This window comes from Lissotriton helveticus, chromosome 8 (assembly GCF_964261635.1).
Source record: "Lissotriton helveticus chromosome 8, aLisHel1.1, whole genome shotgun sequence".
NCBI classification, from domain to species: domain Eukaryota; kingdom Metazoa; phylum Chordata; class Amphibia; order Caudata; family Salamandridae; genus Lissotriton; species Lissotriton helveticus.
This window is the reverse complement of record NC_136069.1, coordinates 1,628,757,166-1,628,774,005: the sequence shown is the minus strand read 5'-3', so window position 1 is coordinate 1,628,774,005 and position 16,840 is coordinate 1,628,757,166. Positions and strand designations below refer to the sequence as shown.

The following is a 16,840-nucleotide window of genomic DNA, read 5'->3' as shown; positions in this document are numbered from 1 at the left end:
CACTGGTCCGAATTCACACCCTATGATGAACACGCTGTCGCTAAAATCCTCTCAACCCTGAACCCTAACAACTATTTCAACGACCCGCTCCCCTCGAACTGTCTCGCGACCGTTGCCAAATCTATTATTCCCAGCTGGACTGCGATAATCAACGCCTCTTTCCGACAGGGATCAATACCGGCCTCAATGAAAGCTGGCCAAGTCCTCCCCATTCTGAAAAAGCCGTCATTGGACCCAGCCTCCCCAGACCAATTTCCAACATTCCTCTCTTGGCCAAAATGCTGGAAAAGTGTGTCCAAACACAGTTAAGTCACCACATCAACAACTTCCATCTACTCGATGACTGCCAATCCGTATTCAGACCGGGTCACAGTACTGAAACCACCATGCTCCACATTGTCGATGATGCTCTTCTAGCCCTTGACCAAGATAAAACCTGTCTCCTGATCCTCCTTGATCTTTCCTCCGCCTTCGACACGGTCAACCACGAGATGCTACTCGAACGCCTTAAACAGAGAATGGGATTAGATGGTACAGTCCTCGACTGGTTTAGCTCCTACCTTCAAAACTGATCTCAGAGATTCTTAATCAACGGCGAACGGTCCGTCCCCTCCATGGTCACGGTGGGAGTCCCGCAAGGATCAACGTTGTCCCCCACCCTCTTCAATCTCTATCTTGAACCCCTTGCCGAAGTCCTTCGCACTGCAAATATCTCCTTCCATATGTACGCTGATGACCCTCAGATCTACATAAGAATCTCTTCCCTTGCGGAGATCCTCACCTTGAATGAGGCCCTGAAGCTGACCGTCAGATGGCTCTCCTCAAACCAACTTAAACTCAATGCTAAGAAAACTGAGTTCCTTTAAATCTCCCCGCCCAAGAACAACCCTGAGATCCAGACATGGATTAAAGCCATCACTGCCTTAAACTGTTCTCCAACCATTGTGGATTCGGCCAAATCTCTGGGAATTACCTTGGACCACAATTTGAACATGCGAGACCATGTCAACGCAAATGCCAAATCTGCCAGATTCCACCTGAGCTACCTATGGAAATTGAAACCCTTTTCTTGACGCTCCTGACCTAAAACTAGCAGTCCAATCATTAGTTATTTCTCGACTGGAATATGGCTGCTCCACCCTCTCTGGCTTACCCAAGATCTCGCTGGCTCCCTTAAAAACCTGCCTCAATGCAGCCGCCAGACTACTTACAGGCTCTAGAAAATTCGATCACATCACTCCTCACTTGAAAGTTTTGAACTGGCTTCACGTCGAGGCTAGGATCCACCTCAAACTGGCATGCATCACGCACAAGGCCTTGCACTCTAACTCCCCTGCGTATCTTGCACAGAAGCTTGTGTTATCTGGAGGAAGCAGAAACTCACGATCGGCTAACACCCTCCTCCTCCGGCCTGCACGCTTTAGGAAAACAAAAACTTACAATCGAGCCTTCGCCGGATCTGCACCAGGAATATGGAACTCCCTCCCTCCTGACATCAGAACAATCCCCTCCCTTGCACGCTTCAAAAAAGAGGCCAAATCCTTCCTCATGGGTAAATTCCTTGGCTAAACCTGCTCCTCAGCTATCTAAGAGACTATTGCCTCATCTTGCGACCTTGTATAGCACTCGTGTGGTTTCCCGACTATTGTATGACTCTCGTCTCTGTAAAATGCCCCGATGTATAGTCTCTCCTTCCCCAATTGTATAGTATTGTTGGAATCTCCTGCCCACCTTATGACCCCTGAATTCTGTAAGCTCTATGATGTACAGGTCCTTTGATATACTACGCTCTATACTACCATTTGAATATGTAAAGCGCTCTGATACCCTCACGGGTCAAGTTCGCGCTCTATAAAACCTTAAAATAAATAAATAAATTATAAAAAAAATAAAAAAACAAGCCCAAAAAAATAAATAGATATGCTGTGCGTAATGTAGCACAAACGTTTCCCTATTTTACAGGCCTGTTACACATGTTATCAACCAATAAGAATGGATTTCGTGATTGTTCTTGTTTAATTCTGCCAGAGGGCAAATACTGTACAGTGTTTATATATTTACATATATGTACATATATACATAGACTAATTAGTGTGACAGCACAGGAGTATTTTGTTAATGCTCTCACTTTACTTTTTCATTCATTTTTCCTGTAAAAACAAACCCTTTTAATAAGAGATGGCTGCCCAAACACGTTGCATTAAAAAACAGAATGCTGTAAGTTTGCAGCATATACTATTTAAATAACCATTTTTTCTTTAAAAAAAATCAGAATAATTAAGAGCCTTGAAAATGAACGGTTCCTCAGATTTGAATACGATGAGCTGGAGACAAGTTAAGCGTTCAGATTGTGATGCTGGTTCAGATGGAGACATTTAATTAAAATCCAACATGGGGCAATCAACTTTTCAGGAGGGTGCAAACTTGTCATAATTCCCCTGAAAAGCTCTCACCTCCACTAGATAAGAACAAGAAGCACCATGGAGGTTTATAGTACGTCTATATGCTCCTGCAGTTGTGTGGGAATTTGAACACGGATTTTCAATCATTTGCTTGCAATGATGTCCCACATGTTCTTTACCATATCTGTTTTTGCCAGGTCAATCTGCAGATTTCAAGTTATCATCAGGAGCATTTTCCATTGATTAGTGTTGCATTCATACTTCATTTAAAAACTCTCTTGATCTTTCTCACACACAAGCAGTGGAAAGGACTCGTTCAATGCCTCTACTGCCGCAATCTCTCATGAGCTGAAGGAACTCATACCGCGAGCATGGAGAAGAAGATATGGCCAAAAGAGGCTGCATGTCCAGGGCAATAGGCACGGGTGCCAAGCGCATGCCCGCTCAGGCAAGGTTCATTGCCGGCATCTACTTGTTTAGGTATCCAGATGCAGCAACCTTCCTAACATGCAGCACCACTGGGTTTCTCCTGCTTGAACCCTCCATGGATTAACAAGTGTGCCTTCGTCTGATGCTCGGCTTAAAGTACGTGCATGCATAGTTTATCACCGATGTGGCGAGTTCTCAGGCTTGGACTAGGAAAGAACTCTGAAAGGACCTTACCCAGACTCATGATAAGCCACAGAAGGTCATCCACGAGTATATTCAGTACCTTGCGATGGATCTGGGACTTCGTGAACCTTCTGATGCTTCATGAGCTCAGACCTCCACCTGAACCCTTTCTCACACTCCGGGCAGGGGTAAGGCCGCTCCCCAGTGTGAGTTTTTAGGTGTGTTGTGAGATGCTGCCTTTGAACAAAGTTTTTCCCACATTCTTTGCACTTGTAGGGTCTCTCACCAGTGTGGATCCTCTTGTGTATAATGAGAGAGGTGTTCCTCCTGAAGCATTTTCCACAGGCATTGCACAAGTAAGGTCGGTCGCCTCTGTGGGCCCGCTGGTGTTTAATGAGATTAGAGCTCCTTGTAAAAGTTCTTTCACACTCAGTACATGGAAAGAGCTTCTCACATACAATCTTTTGCCGTTCCATAAAGTGCGAGCCTTGCCCCAGAATAGGCAGAGAGTCCAGTGATACATGGGGGCCGTCTTCAGGCGGGATGCTCTGTTCCATGACCTGGTTTTTCTGAACACTGAAACCATGAACATACTTTGTGACTTTGTCCTGTCCATCTTCCAGAGGCTCTCCTGTTTGCCCTTCTGAATTGGGCGGACTCTTGGAGCATGGCTCGTTACTGTCTTGCGGTGCTCCTGGGAAGACCACTTGGGAATCCACTTCAGCAGAATTTTTGTATTGGTTCTCCTTCCCATGTTTATTAATCCAGCTTTCACCCGCTGGAAACAGAAAACAGAGAGAGTTAGCATACAACACAATACAATGGACACTGCCAACCTCACAGAGTGACTTAAGCTAACAAAGGAGCTGCAAAACAGACTCTAGGTGCCTAAGAAATCTGAACACAGAGTGTCAAACAATTAAAAGAATGGGAAAAACATCTCGAAGGGAAACTTGGAAAAAAAGGAAATTGGAAAATGTGTAGCAAAGGAGTTCAAATGAACATGATGACTGATTGTTTCTGGTAGAGATAACCATGATCTAAGGGATGTTTACCGCACGGAATGAAGGGTAGGAATGTATTCACGATTATGGCATGCCAAGTTAAAAGGAGGGAGGAACTGTCAAACCAATTGCAAGCTCCTTTTAGGGTAGTGGGGGTAAGGCAAGTATTGGCAAATAAAAAGCAGTCAAGGACTCAGACATGGTATGTATCATCTTAGTTTCGTTTTGAGCCACCAAAGTGTAATATTTTGTAATAGCCTGCTTTCTAATATGTATTTCATCTTTTCAGACTTGGTGCTAGATCTGAATTCTGAAAACAACAAGTATATACTCTTAATAAAGAGGCGGTTGAATGACTAAAATTAACAATATCTACAAGGCTTTCATGATCATTAAGAAAGGGTGAACAAAGAAGAGAATTATTTGGGAGAGATTTTTCATTATTAATTACTTTTTATATCATTGTATTGTGGTATACTTACCCTATTCTGAAATTGTGAAATATTCTAAAAATAACTGCAGAAGCCTTAGTGCTTCATCACATCTGTAAATGCACCTTGAATGGAAGTCAGGTGATGCGCATAATAATGGATCTATTAAGAAATACTTTGACGCCATAAACTAAGGCCTGATTACGACTTAGCCGTGCGGGTCTGCCCCACCGCCAAAGCAGTGGTCAGGCTGCCCAGCAGATTAGGAGTTTCCTCTTGTCTGGCGGGCTTTGTTTTTGATGTTCCTGCGGCAGTGCTATGAAAATGGGCACCGCAATGGGAACGCCAAAACAGTTACTACACGCATGGACTTCAAATGTTGTGCCCCCCTGTGTGCATCCATAGGGCAGGAAGCACCCTCGTTTCCTCTCCGCCATGGTTTTCATGGGGGTGGAACCGCCATGAAAACCGTGGTGGAGAGGAAAGATGTAATATGCTTGGTGGGACCTCGGCGGTCACCCCAAGCATATTACTGCCTCCTAACCGCCGCAACACCACCAAGGAACGGTGGCTCCGGCGGGCAATGGCAATCCAACCGCCCTTACTGTAATGGGGAGGTTGGGAGACCGCCACGCGAGAGGCTGGCGGTCTATGGACTGCTAGACTGTTAATCTGCCTCACAGAAGCAACACACGGTATAGAACACACTAAATTAGACTCTAGAAATTTTGCTGCTCACACCAATTTGCTTATCATTTGGTTTCAGGATGACTAACAGAGCTCACATTTCTGCCAGCTGCCGAGAGCCTTAAACACGCAATCAAGTAGGTTAACATTTCTACATCTTGCCCATACTAAGAGTAGATATTCATATTGGAAAAGAGAAGTCATTTAGTAATTAATCTAGTCCGCTCTTGATCCAGTTTTTGTACATCACTCTTATACCTATGGGTTTCTTTGTGCTGAACCATCAACGCAATAAGGTACTTCATTTGTTCAATGATTTGCCCTTCTTCATAGTTCATAGTTCCAAGGTTCGGAGCTGTCCTCGGAGCACTCGGGAGGAGTTTTTTTTAACACTTTTGTAGTCATTGCGATCTCCACAGCTGCTCACGGATTACAGGCACCGGAGCGGAGCACAAGGAAGTGCAGGAAGCTTCCCTGGCTGTAGAGGAGGAGCGCAGCAAGCGAGAACGAACGCCGCGGAATCAAGATCTCAAGAAGGCTGCTCTAAGGTAATCAGAGAACGCCCGGTCTAGCCCCGACCGCGACCCCCCCTCCCTCCCTCTCCTATTCTCCTCAGCGCGAGCAATCTAAACAGAACGAACCTTACACCCTCCCCCACCCCCCACTCTCCCTCCCGCGTATTCCTCAGCATAAGAGACACAGTCTGGCCAGTACTATCAAACTGACCCTGGTTCTCCTTATAATATTGTTCAATTAAATGAAATAAAAGTAGGTAAACACGTTTCAGCAAAGCAGAGTGGGTTTAATAAAACCTCATCCATTAACAGCCACAGGTAACTGCCACAAAGAGAATCATGTTCACAGGTACATTCTCAGAACATGGAATCAAGAGAAGAATGACATAACTTAAAGGGGAAGAAAGGGTTGAGAGGGAAAAAGGGAAAACATCACACATCTCCCTTCTTTACAAAAGGAAGAAGCAAACTAAATTAAGCAATGCAAACAAAAGAACAAGGAAGACTAAACATAGTCTTTCAAGTGATATGGAGCGCTACGAACTCTTTGACTTCTTGTAGGAGGTGAGGATAACCTGTTAAATTGAGAATTGGAGGAAGGAAGGAAATTATTGCACAAAGCAGTATCACAACAAGAAGAATCCACAAGAGAATTAGGATTAACAAGCACAACACGACTCTTGTTCCAGATTCTACCATCTTCTGTCTTTACAGCATTTTTAAATACCTTGATAACTGCTCTAACGTCAGTATATTTGGACCATGGTTTGCGTCCAACTGGAGTCTTTATTTTTACAAGATCACCGACCTTGATATCCTGAGAACACACACTTTTCTTTTTGTCAAAATATATTTTACGTGCATCCTGCTTGGACAGTTCTCTTGCCCTCCACTCACCTATGTCATTATCAACTAGACCTTTGTTAAGACACATCCACCCGGGACACAACAAAGTATTAGGAATTCGACCTTTAAATAGTTCAAAAGGAGACCTCCCAGTAGAAGAATGAGGAACAAATCGATAAGTATTTATCCTGTCTTGGAGAGTGGATTTCCAATTCAGACCAGAGGCACGGGCAAGTTGAATTGACTCCTTCAGAGTCTTATTGACCCTCTCAACAGCACCGTTAGTCTCAGGGTGATATAATGAACACTTCTTATGGGCAACCCCACATTTTTTAAGAAACTCAACAAAGACAGAGGAACAGAATTGGGGGCCATTGTCGGATAAAAGACTATTTGGAAAACCTTCTTTACTAAACAGTGGTTCCAAGAACTTAATGATGGAATCAGAGGTAATTTCTCTGACTGCAGAAACTTCAATCCATCTCGAATAGAGATCAATCAAAACAATAAGATAGGGAGTATCAGCAATCCCAGATAAAGGACCAACAATGTCAATAGCTACCTCATCCCAAGGATGACCAGGTAAAGCCCTCTTAACCATAGGCATTTGTTTGGTCTTCAGAATCTTATCGCTCGAACAACACTCCGGACACTCTCTAACCATCCTTTCGATCTCAAGATCCATGCCTGGCCACCAAAATTGCATACGTAGAAACTCTTTGGTTTTTTACGATTCCCAAATGACCACAATGAGCAAGAGCTAACAACTTATTTCTAAGAGAAGAGGGAGGAACAAGTTTAGTACCTCTAGTCAAAAGACCATCATATACAGAGAGTTCATCCGAAACTAACAACCAAGGTTTGGACAAACGAGACTTATTCATTAAAGACTGCATAACATGAGAAATCTCATCATCATTTCCCAACTCCATCCTCCACTCATTCTCATCAATTGCGCCATCTGTTATTTCACACACATTAGTACCCTCATCAAGTTCACAAAAATCATCAGGATCAACGTTCTCACTGTCAACCAATCTAGATAAACAATCAGCTGACCTGTTAGCAATACCAGGAATGTACTCTACCTCAAATTCAAATTCTTGCAAAGAAACAATCCACTTCCTGATCCTTGAGGAGATGGCATCAAGACCCTTCTTAGAAAACACCTCTCTCAAAGGCTTATGATCAGACAGCACACATACTTTCGTTCCCCAAATAAGATTCCTAAACTTTCTCAAGGCCCAGAAAATTGCAAGTGATTCCTTCTCTATTACGGAGTAATTTGACTCCGACCCTTTAAGGCAACGGGAAGAACAACAAATAAGATAATCCTTACCATCCCTCTTCTGGACCAACACGGCACCTAGGCCCTTATTACTTGCATCAGTGAACATCACAGTAGGAAGGCCCGGAACAAACGCATGAAGAGAAGGGGCCTTGCTCAACTCCTTTTTTTTATACTTTCAAATTCACACTTGCATTCAGGAGACCAATTATATACAGCATTCTTTGCGGTCAGCTTCCTCAAGTTGTGTGTTTTGTCAGCAAAATTGGGAATGAACTTCCCATAAAATTCTACCATGCCTAAGAACGAGAGAAGTTCTTCCTTACAAGTCGGTTCTTTAACTTTGCCAATAGACTCAACAAGTTCTTTCTTTGGGAAAACACCAACTCCAGTGATACAATGACCTAGATAATTGACTTCACGAACTCTAAATTTGCATTTGGTTCTTTTCAAAGTCATACCAGCACTATCTAACCGTTTCAAAACATCAGACACACGACAATCATGTTCAAGAACACTACTTCCATAGATTAGCAAATCATCTTGATAACACTTGACACCTGACAAACCTCTTAAAATCTTGGCCATGATTCGTTGGAAAACTGAGGCAGCAGAGACGAGGCCAAAAGGCATTCTCTTAAACTTAAATGTGCCCATCGGTGTAATAAAGGCAGTAAGGTCTTGTGAACAAGTATCCAACTCTACCTGATGGTAAGCGGAAGCTAAATCAAGAGTGGTGAAAAACTTTGCTCCTTCTAAAGTGCTGACTATCTCATCTATGTTGGGAAGGGGAAACCTATCCACAACTACTTCCCTATTAAGAGCTCTTAGATCAATGCAAAGGCGAATTTCGCCAGTGGGTTTCTTTGCAATAACTACGGGAGCAAGCCACTCAGTTGCCTCCACAGGTTCAATAATATTATTTTTTACAAGCTTGTCAAGTTCTTCCTGAACCTTTGCTTGTTCCACAAGAGGAATTCTTCTCACTTTAGCCACCACAGGAGAAGCATTTGCTCTTAATTTAATATGGTGTTTGTACCCACGCAGACACCCTAACTCTTCTTTAAAAACACCAGGAAATTGTTTGGCTAAAGACAAAGACAACCCTTCATCACTCATGTTGTCACATACAGGATTGGATATTTCTTGAATTCTGACCTGGGGAGTGGCATTTGGATCAAGAGTCACACCTAAATAGCGTTGATCTAACCAACCTAAAAGAGCATCACCTTTCTTTGACACGTAGACTTTACCTACAGTGATTCTTGAACCCAGTTCCAATTCTGCCATAAAATAACCCACCATTCCAATGGGTTTCTCGCTGTACCCCAACGGTAAAATATCACATTTAAACAGCTTGACTTTGTTACTAAAAAACTTATTATACAATTTTTCATCAATTATAGTTATTCTTGAGCAGGAATCAAATTTTAGATTAATCATTGTGCCTTCCACTTTAACTAAATGAGAGGGATGATCAGCTTTGTCATCCTTAACTTCAAAACAAATCGACCTTACTTGAGGTTGAGGCCACCGCCTTCTTGAGTTGTCATCATTATACGTTTTGCTCCTGCACAACTTTGCAAAGTGACCCTTCTTATTACAAACATTGCATGTTACTTTCAATGCAGGACATATAGGAGAGTTAGCCAAATGATTAATTTGTCCGCATCTAAAACAAGAAAATCTGCCATTAGAGGAGAAAAAAGGAGGATTAGTAGACTTAACATTCCTCTCATTGTTTGTGACATTCACTATTTTCTTCACTTGACATACAGTTTCATCAACTTTTACTTCGTCCTTAGACTCAGAAGCGGGTGACTTTTCCTTTTCTTTTTTTAGTTCTCCAACACATCTAGTCATATGCTCTACTTGCTTAGCAATAGTCAAAACTTCTTCTAAAGGAGGTTCATCCTTCAGCCATAATTCTTTTCTTATGTCGTCATGCGCACATCTCAAGACGAACTGGTCACGTATCCGTTCATCAAGTGTTTGTCCAAAGTTGCAAGAGGAAGCAAGTTTTCTCAAAGAAGATACGTAGTCTTCTACTGTTTCATCCTTTTTCTGTTCCCGTAGACCAAAATGGTACCTTTCCATGATGGTGCTAAGTCTAGGTAGATAATGCCTGTCAAGTTGTACAATGGCAATTTCGTATTCATTGAGGTTCCTTTGTTCCGCAGCTGATAACTCTGGCAAATGTTCAAGAACATCCTGTCCTTCACCTCCTAGACAATGAAGAAGAAGTGAGTGTTTTCTTTCAGCACTCAAGTTGGTTCCGCAAACCCTAGCATAATTTGTGAAAATCTTTTTCCATTTTTTCCATTTAACATTAGGCTCCCCTGGACTTGTAAGAAAAAATGCAGGCTGAGTTACATTCTGCATTTTTTATAAAATAATGAGTTTATATCTTATTATTAAGGTTAATTCTCTTTAGATAGAACTATGTTTACTTGTGGAGAGAAAAGAAACAATAAGAAAATAAGAGTCAATTTTTTTTTTTGAGATTAATCTTATTTCATAAGGTAGTGGAAATTGAATGTTTTGCTATCCAATGCTTGTTTGAATGGATAGAATGTGTTACAATAAAGAACAATCTTCTTGAAAGTTCAGAGACTAACAATGTACATTCTGTTCTGATACTTTTCCTTTACTGATGAACAATGTTCATTGTGTATAACTCTGCTCTTCTTTTAGCTCTTTATGACGTTGTTTCAGCGCGTTCTTTTTAAATGAAATGCACTTTTCATTCAGCCCGTACAGCACGTTCTGTTTCAGCGCGTTCAGCGTGTTCTTTTTTTTTTTTTTTTTTTTTTATAGCAGCCCTTTGTCAGCGCGTTCTAATGAACCGCAGCGCGGCTCACATGAAACGCAGAGTGGCGTCAGCGCGTCTGGAACGCATGCGCTTGATACGCAGGCTGACGTCACTGGACTGGAACTCCGAGCACGAGAGCAAAGCGCGAGCATATAACGATTGTCTTTAAATCGCGCAATGACTTTAGAAATATATTTAAAGTCCCAAATCTTTTACACGAAACCTCCCGCTCTCCTCACCCTTATGTCAATTTCACCGCTGCCGCTGGGAAGACTTCGCTTCTCTTCAGATCTTCAAAAACAGCCGCTGGAGGAGGGGGGGCAGGTCAGGAACTCCGATGATGTGTTGTTATGTTGAGGTTGTTTCGTTTCCGATCGTCGCCAGTATAATATTGTTCAATTAAATGAAATAAAAGTAGGTAAACACGTTTCAGCAAAGCAGAGTGGGTTTAATAAAACCTCATCCATTAACAGCCACAGGTAACTGCCACAAAGAGAATCATGTTCACAGGTACATTCTCAGAACATGGAATCAAGAGAAGAATGACATAACTTAAAGGGGAAGAAAGGGTTGAGAGGGAAAAAGGGAAAACATCACACTCCTCTTAACATCAGAGGTGATTGCTGGATCTGTCCAAGGAACAAAAGACAATAAGCCTCCTATATTACGATGATCCCAATGAGCTCAGCAGAAACAGTCTGAGCTTTCCTCCACCCATAGGTCTCTGCAGAATCGAGACTGGCACATATGGTGCCACATTGCCAAGCCATCTCGAGGGCCCACTTGTTCTACTCCTGACCGAAGGCAAGTAGTTGCACTTCATCCATAATTCTAAGATTACCTCCCACAATCTAGAATTCCAGGATAGGGAAAGTTCTTAGTTTTACAGATACAGAGCACACAAAATGGCCGCAGCAGGTTAATATAGAAAAAGGACTGCCTCCCTTGAGATTCTTAAACTGAAATCGAAAGAGGACTTCCTTAATAGCTTTACAGATCACACAAAATGGCCGCAACAGGTTAACAAAGAAAAAGGACTGTTCCCATGAGATTCTTTAATCTGAAACAGAAAGAGAACTTCCGTGCTAGCTCTAAGCTAGTCAGCTAACAAAGCAGCCATCTTGGACGGACTTCTCTTTTTCACAACCCTGTCTCTCTTTCCCCCAAAGGGCAGCATCTCTCACACAACCTTGTTACACTTTCCCCCTATAGGGCAGCATATTGCTTAGACATCTCCCCATCTGTCTATCCCCGCTATTCAAGTGCCAGCTACACTATGGAGCACACCGGTAACTTCACCTACTCCATCACTTACCCCCCAAACCTATCAAAAAAAGCAGCTAAAGGTTTCAAACACAACTTATTAAAACCTCATCCTGAAACCCCAATCTCTGATCCATACTTCTCAATTAACAAAGGGCTCATTAAGAACGACATTATCTTCTACACTAAAAGAAGAGCTCAATGGAGAAAAGCCTTTCTCGCTCTCTTTAGGGTCTTACCCTCCCTATTCTTCAATGCAGTAGACACCGTCAATATCTATCATAATGGTATCATCCTATTCCAATCAACCGACCGCAATCTCAACTTGATTGATCACATTTTTCCACTCATCAAGGAGAGAGTCACTCTAACACACCCCTACTCGCCATCCAATCGTTCCGATATCTTCAACTCCCATCCGGAGCCCGAAGTTAGTCAGAACTCCCAGCTGTCCCCATCTGTTCCGACATTATCTCTAGACCTCAAAGACCTAACACACCCCTCCTCTCCATTCAATCATTCCGATATTTTCAACTCCCATCCGGATCCCGAAGTTAGTCACAACTCCCAGCTGTCCCCATCTGTTCCGACATTAACTCTAGACCTCAAAGACACCCCACCTAACAACGCACTCAACCTTATAACCGCCTCACTTCATAACTCTACCAATACACTCACTATCCCTCTTCACCCTGCAATACCTCCCCCCCTCTCCCCCCAACTCCTCCCATCAGCACGTCAGCTGTGTACCCCCACAGATCCCGGCATAGCCGTCTCACAAACCCCTTACCCAGCTCTACCTCTCCACCCTCCCCCTCTCCTTTACTCCCAGCACCTCCCATCTGCACGTCAGCCCCACCTATACCCCCACTGACTCTGGCATAGCCGCCTCTCAGTCCCCTCCTCTTCCGGCCTCCTCACTCCCCCACCCCATTGACATTCACTCAGAAAGAGCTCTATGCATTGTCTCATCCTCGACTCCCCCCTCAAATGACACTGAAGAGGCTACTACTCCGCCTTCTCCCTCTGTCCACCCTTCCAATAAGGAAACTCTCACGCCTGACCCCAGACATGACCAGATATTATCAGCCCTTCAACAAGTCAAATCGGACATCCGAACCCTACACAACCTTATTTTACAACAAACCAAGCCCACTTGCTATTTACAGGAATACAGTTCTTCCACACACTCCAAGACCTATAGTCGCACCCATCATCGTCTTGCAAGTTCCCAGGCTCAGAGGGCTCCACGTTGGAGCACTGTTTGCACCCTAATGCCATTTCCCACCCAATCAGGTTGCTAAACCCTCTATCTGGTTTAGAATTAGGGGCCCTCCTTCGCTCTTAAGAGCTACCGCACCCTCAACATAGCGCTGGACTTCCAGTTATCGCACATACAGACTCCCGTATACAATCTATCCCGATCAACACATACATACCCACCAGACACCACTCTAGAGGCATTGTGGAAAACAACCTCACTAGAATCCCCCTTACAACCGAAACCACCACAGTATCCATCAAGCCGAGGCTAAGCTGTATCCTCCTAAATTGCAGATCCGCTTCTAGACATGCAGCTGACATAGCTGACCTACTTATCACTAACGAACCAGACATTCTGATCCGGACGGAAACTTGGTTAAATGAAACATCTACTCCCATCATGGACATCCTGTTATCCCCTAACTATGACATCACCAGACTAGACAGAACGGACAGGCCAGGAGGTGGGATAGCCTGTATACACCAGATCAGCTTAACAGTGACCAACTCCAATGCCCCCGCTTTATCCTCTTGCGAATACCTATGCTTAAACATCGCCAACAACAACAAATAAATATGCTCTCTACACACTTTCTACCACCCTCCTGGAGATAACCTCACATTCATAGAACACTTCATGGACATTCTAGCATCAAATAACAGGCAACAAAATAAGCACATTTTCTTGGGGGACTTCAACCTGCACTGGGATGACCAGAACGACTCAGGGGTAAACAGCCTCAAAGCTTTCTTCTCTGACCTTAATCTTACCCAAATATGTAAAAGCCCTACACACGACAAAGGCGCAACTCTCGATGTAATAATCTCCTAAGTTGACGCCACTCAGCTCGACTCGATCCTCCCCTGAGGCAGGTCTGACCATCATGTCATTACATTCCAAATCCTGGAAACTGTTAAACGACTCCTAACACAACCCCTGAGAACTAAAATATTGAAGAGAAACCTGAATAACGTTGGCTCTGACCTTATAGCATCAGCTAATTCAAACTATGTTTGGCCCCCGGAATACCTTGACGATGTACAGGGGCTGACCAATCACAACTTTCACTCCATGACAACCTACTAGGCAAAATAGCCCCGCTTCAACTGAAAAGAACTTCTACAAAAGACTCAAAACCGTGGTATGATGGGAGACCGGTACCTAAAGTAATCGGTTGCCGTTTCGTCAAAATGGGGATCGTGTGAGCCGAGTGCAGCTCCTGTTTCCCGCATTCGGAAACAGGAGCTGCACTCGGCTCAACCCACGGGCAAACAGCCCGAATAGCACCGACGCTGTGTGAACTGTTACACACGATCCCCATTTTGACGAAACGGCAACCGATTACTTTCGGTACCGTTCTCCTACAAACATAAACATCCCGATTAGGACCGGGACGGAATTATCACCGGTCTCCCGATAACGCGCCTTGATCATTCAGATCAGCCCTGAAGATTCACAGCCACATGCTGTGATGAAACACGTGTAGGCTAGAGTGATAAGCACAGTGATTCTGAGGAAAGAACACTGTTGAACAATAAAACCGTTTTGAAATACTTATGCGTGTTTGATCTATCCCATCGCTTCAACCATTTTGACCATTTGAAGATTGAAATTAGATTTGATACACTAAGTGTGCTCTGGATTCTTGTCCGGCTCTCTTAGAGTTATTGAACGACGATGGAGAGCCGACCTCTCAGCTGACCACCTCAAGCTTCTTAGAATTTCCAGAAACGCTTATTTTAGAAAGATAAGAAAATCTAAAACCGTCTTCTTCAGGTCTCAACTAGCCCTAGCCAAGAACTGCCCCAAAAAGCTATTTGATCTTATCAAAACCCAGACCAAGAGCCTACCAAGTCTCCCTAACGATATACCACTTTTTCTTCCCAATTGTGATGAATTTGCCTCCTTCTTTACCTCTAAGACTGAATCCATTAAATCAGATCTACTTAAAGACCTTCTATCCATCTCAGACTTAAAAAAGAACCCATCACTGCTCCTGGCTGGTGCCCAAGCTAATGACCTCCCGAAATCTAAACTAAAAAACAACACTACTTGGTCCCACTTCAACATCTACAGTGAAGATACCATATTAAAGACGCTAACCGCTCTGAAACCCTCCAATCATTTCATAGACCTGCTCCCGGCTAAATACCTAAAATACTTCATTCCTCTGTTACTACCCCTCTTGACCAAGATCATTAATATGTCCGTCCTTCAAGGATCCATCCCAGACATCCTGAAATCAGGTCAGGTTTCGTCTATCTTAAAGAAACCAACAGCTGACCCCCTCGGACCCAAATAACTATCGTCAGATTTCTAACATTCCTATGCTAGCCAAACTCCTGGAAAAATGCGTTAACATACAGTTGAGCAGCCACATTGATCAATTCAACCTACTTAACCAATTCCAGTCAGGCTTCAGAGCAGGTCACAGCACTGAATCAGTCATGACTCATGTATTAGACGACGCTCTAAAAATCCTAGACCAAAACGAAGCCTATCTACTAATCCTACTCAACCTGTCATCAGCCTTTGACACCGTCAAACACGGCAACCTGCTCGATCTCCTGTAACACAGAATGGGACTGTCTGGTACTGTATTTAACTGGTTCGCCTCTTTCCTCCAAAATAGATCCCAAAGATTCAAGGTCAACCAATCCCTGTCCAACCCCATACCAGTCACTTTAGGAGTTCCGCAAGGCTCCTCCCTCTCACCCACCCTTTTCAACCTTTTTATGGAACCACTTACCAATCTTCTCAGCCTCGCCAAGATTCACTTCCACATGTATGCAGACGACATCCAAATCTACATCAAGATCCACTCACTTGATGACATCAAATCGCTCAACTCCACACTACAAAAATCCCAAACTTGGTTGGCCAAAAACCATTTGAAACTAAACTCCCTCAAAACGAGATTCCTCTTAATCGCTCCCCCTAACAAAACTCCCACTATCCTGCATTGAATGAAGCACTTAACAGCCCTTAATGGACAACCTCTCATCGTGGACTCCTCAAAATCGCTAGGGGTAACACTTGACAGTAACCTAAACATGCAGAAACATATCAGCGCCTCCACAAAAGGAGCTAACTTCCACCTAAAGACCCTGCGAAAACTGAAACCCTTTCTGCCCACCAACGATTTCAAACAAGCAGTTCAAGCCCTAGTAATCCCTTGCATGGAATATGGGGCGGTAACCTTATGTGGCCTCCCGAGGTAATCTGTGAATTGAGGGACTATACAGCCCCTATGCCAAATGCACAGCTCTGTGCCGCTTTTAGCGTGCACTTTTAATTCATATTCCTTTATCAATTCTTAAATCTGTAAACCATTTTTGTCCATATTTTAACTCCTTTTAAACATTTATTTCACTAGTTTATTTTCAGTCCAACAATCGGGTTCCGGTGCCAATTTTCAAGTTTCTGACATTCGAACTGTGCCATTCCAGGCCTTTTTGAAAGAATGCGATAAATGCAAGAAGTCCTTCGCAAGTAGTCATTTATTGTGCAGTTAAAAAACCCAATGCATTTCGGGCCTCCGTGTGCCCTTCTTCGGGGGTCACTGCAAATAACGATACAAACAAATAATTAACACTTTTTATCTTAAAAGCACCATGTCACAACGTAATTTCATCTATAGATATTGACTCATAATACTCGTAACATTACCCACCCAAGCACTACTTTCATGTGGCTATCATTATTTACCTAGGTCA

At 43.3% G+C, this 16,840-nt stretch overlaps 1 protein-coding gene across 5 annotated transcripts in view; it reads right to left on the bottom strand.

The window, feature by feature from the left end:
• Nucleotides 1–1,993: 1,993 nt before the first annotated feature.
• The window catches only part of LOC144773575 (uncharacterized), a 156,192-nt gene continuing 141,345 nt past the window's right edge, over nt 1,994–16,840 (bottom strand). For all 5 annotated transcript variants that reach the window (XM_078658691.1, XM_078658694.1, XM_078658693.1 and 2 more), the window contains exon 12: nt 1,994–3,792. In XM_078658691.1, the coding sequence (XP_078514817.1) occupies nt 3,092–3,792 (701 nt within the window). In that variant the 3' untranslated portion in view covers nt 1,994–3,091. The remainder of the gene's footprint in view (nt 3,793–16,840) is intronic.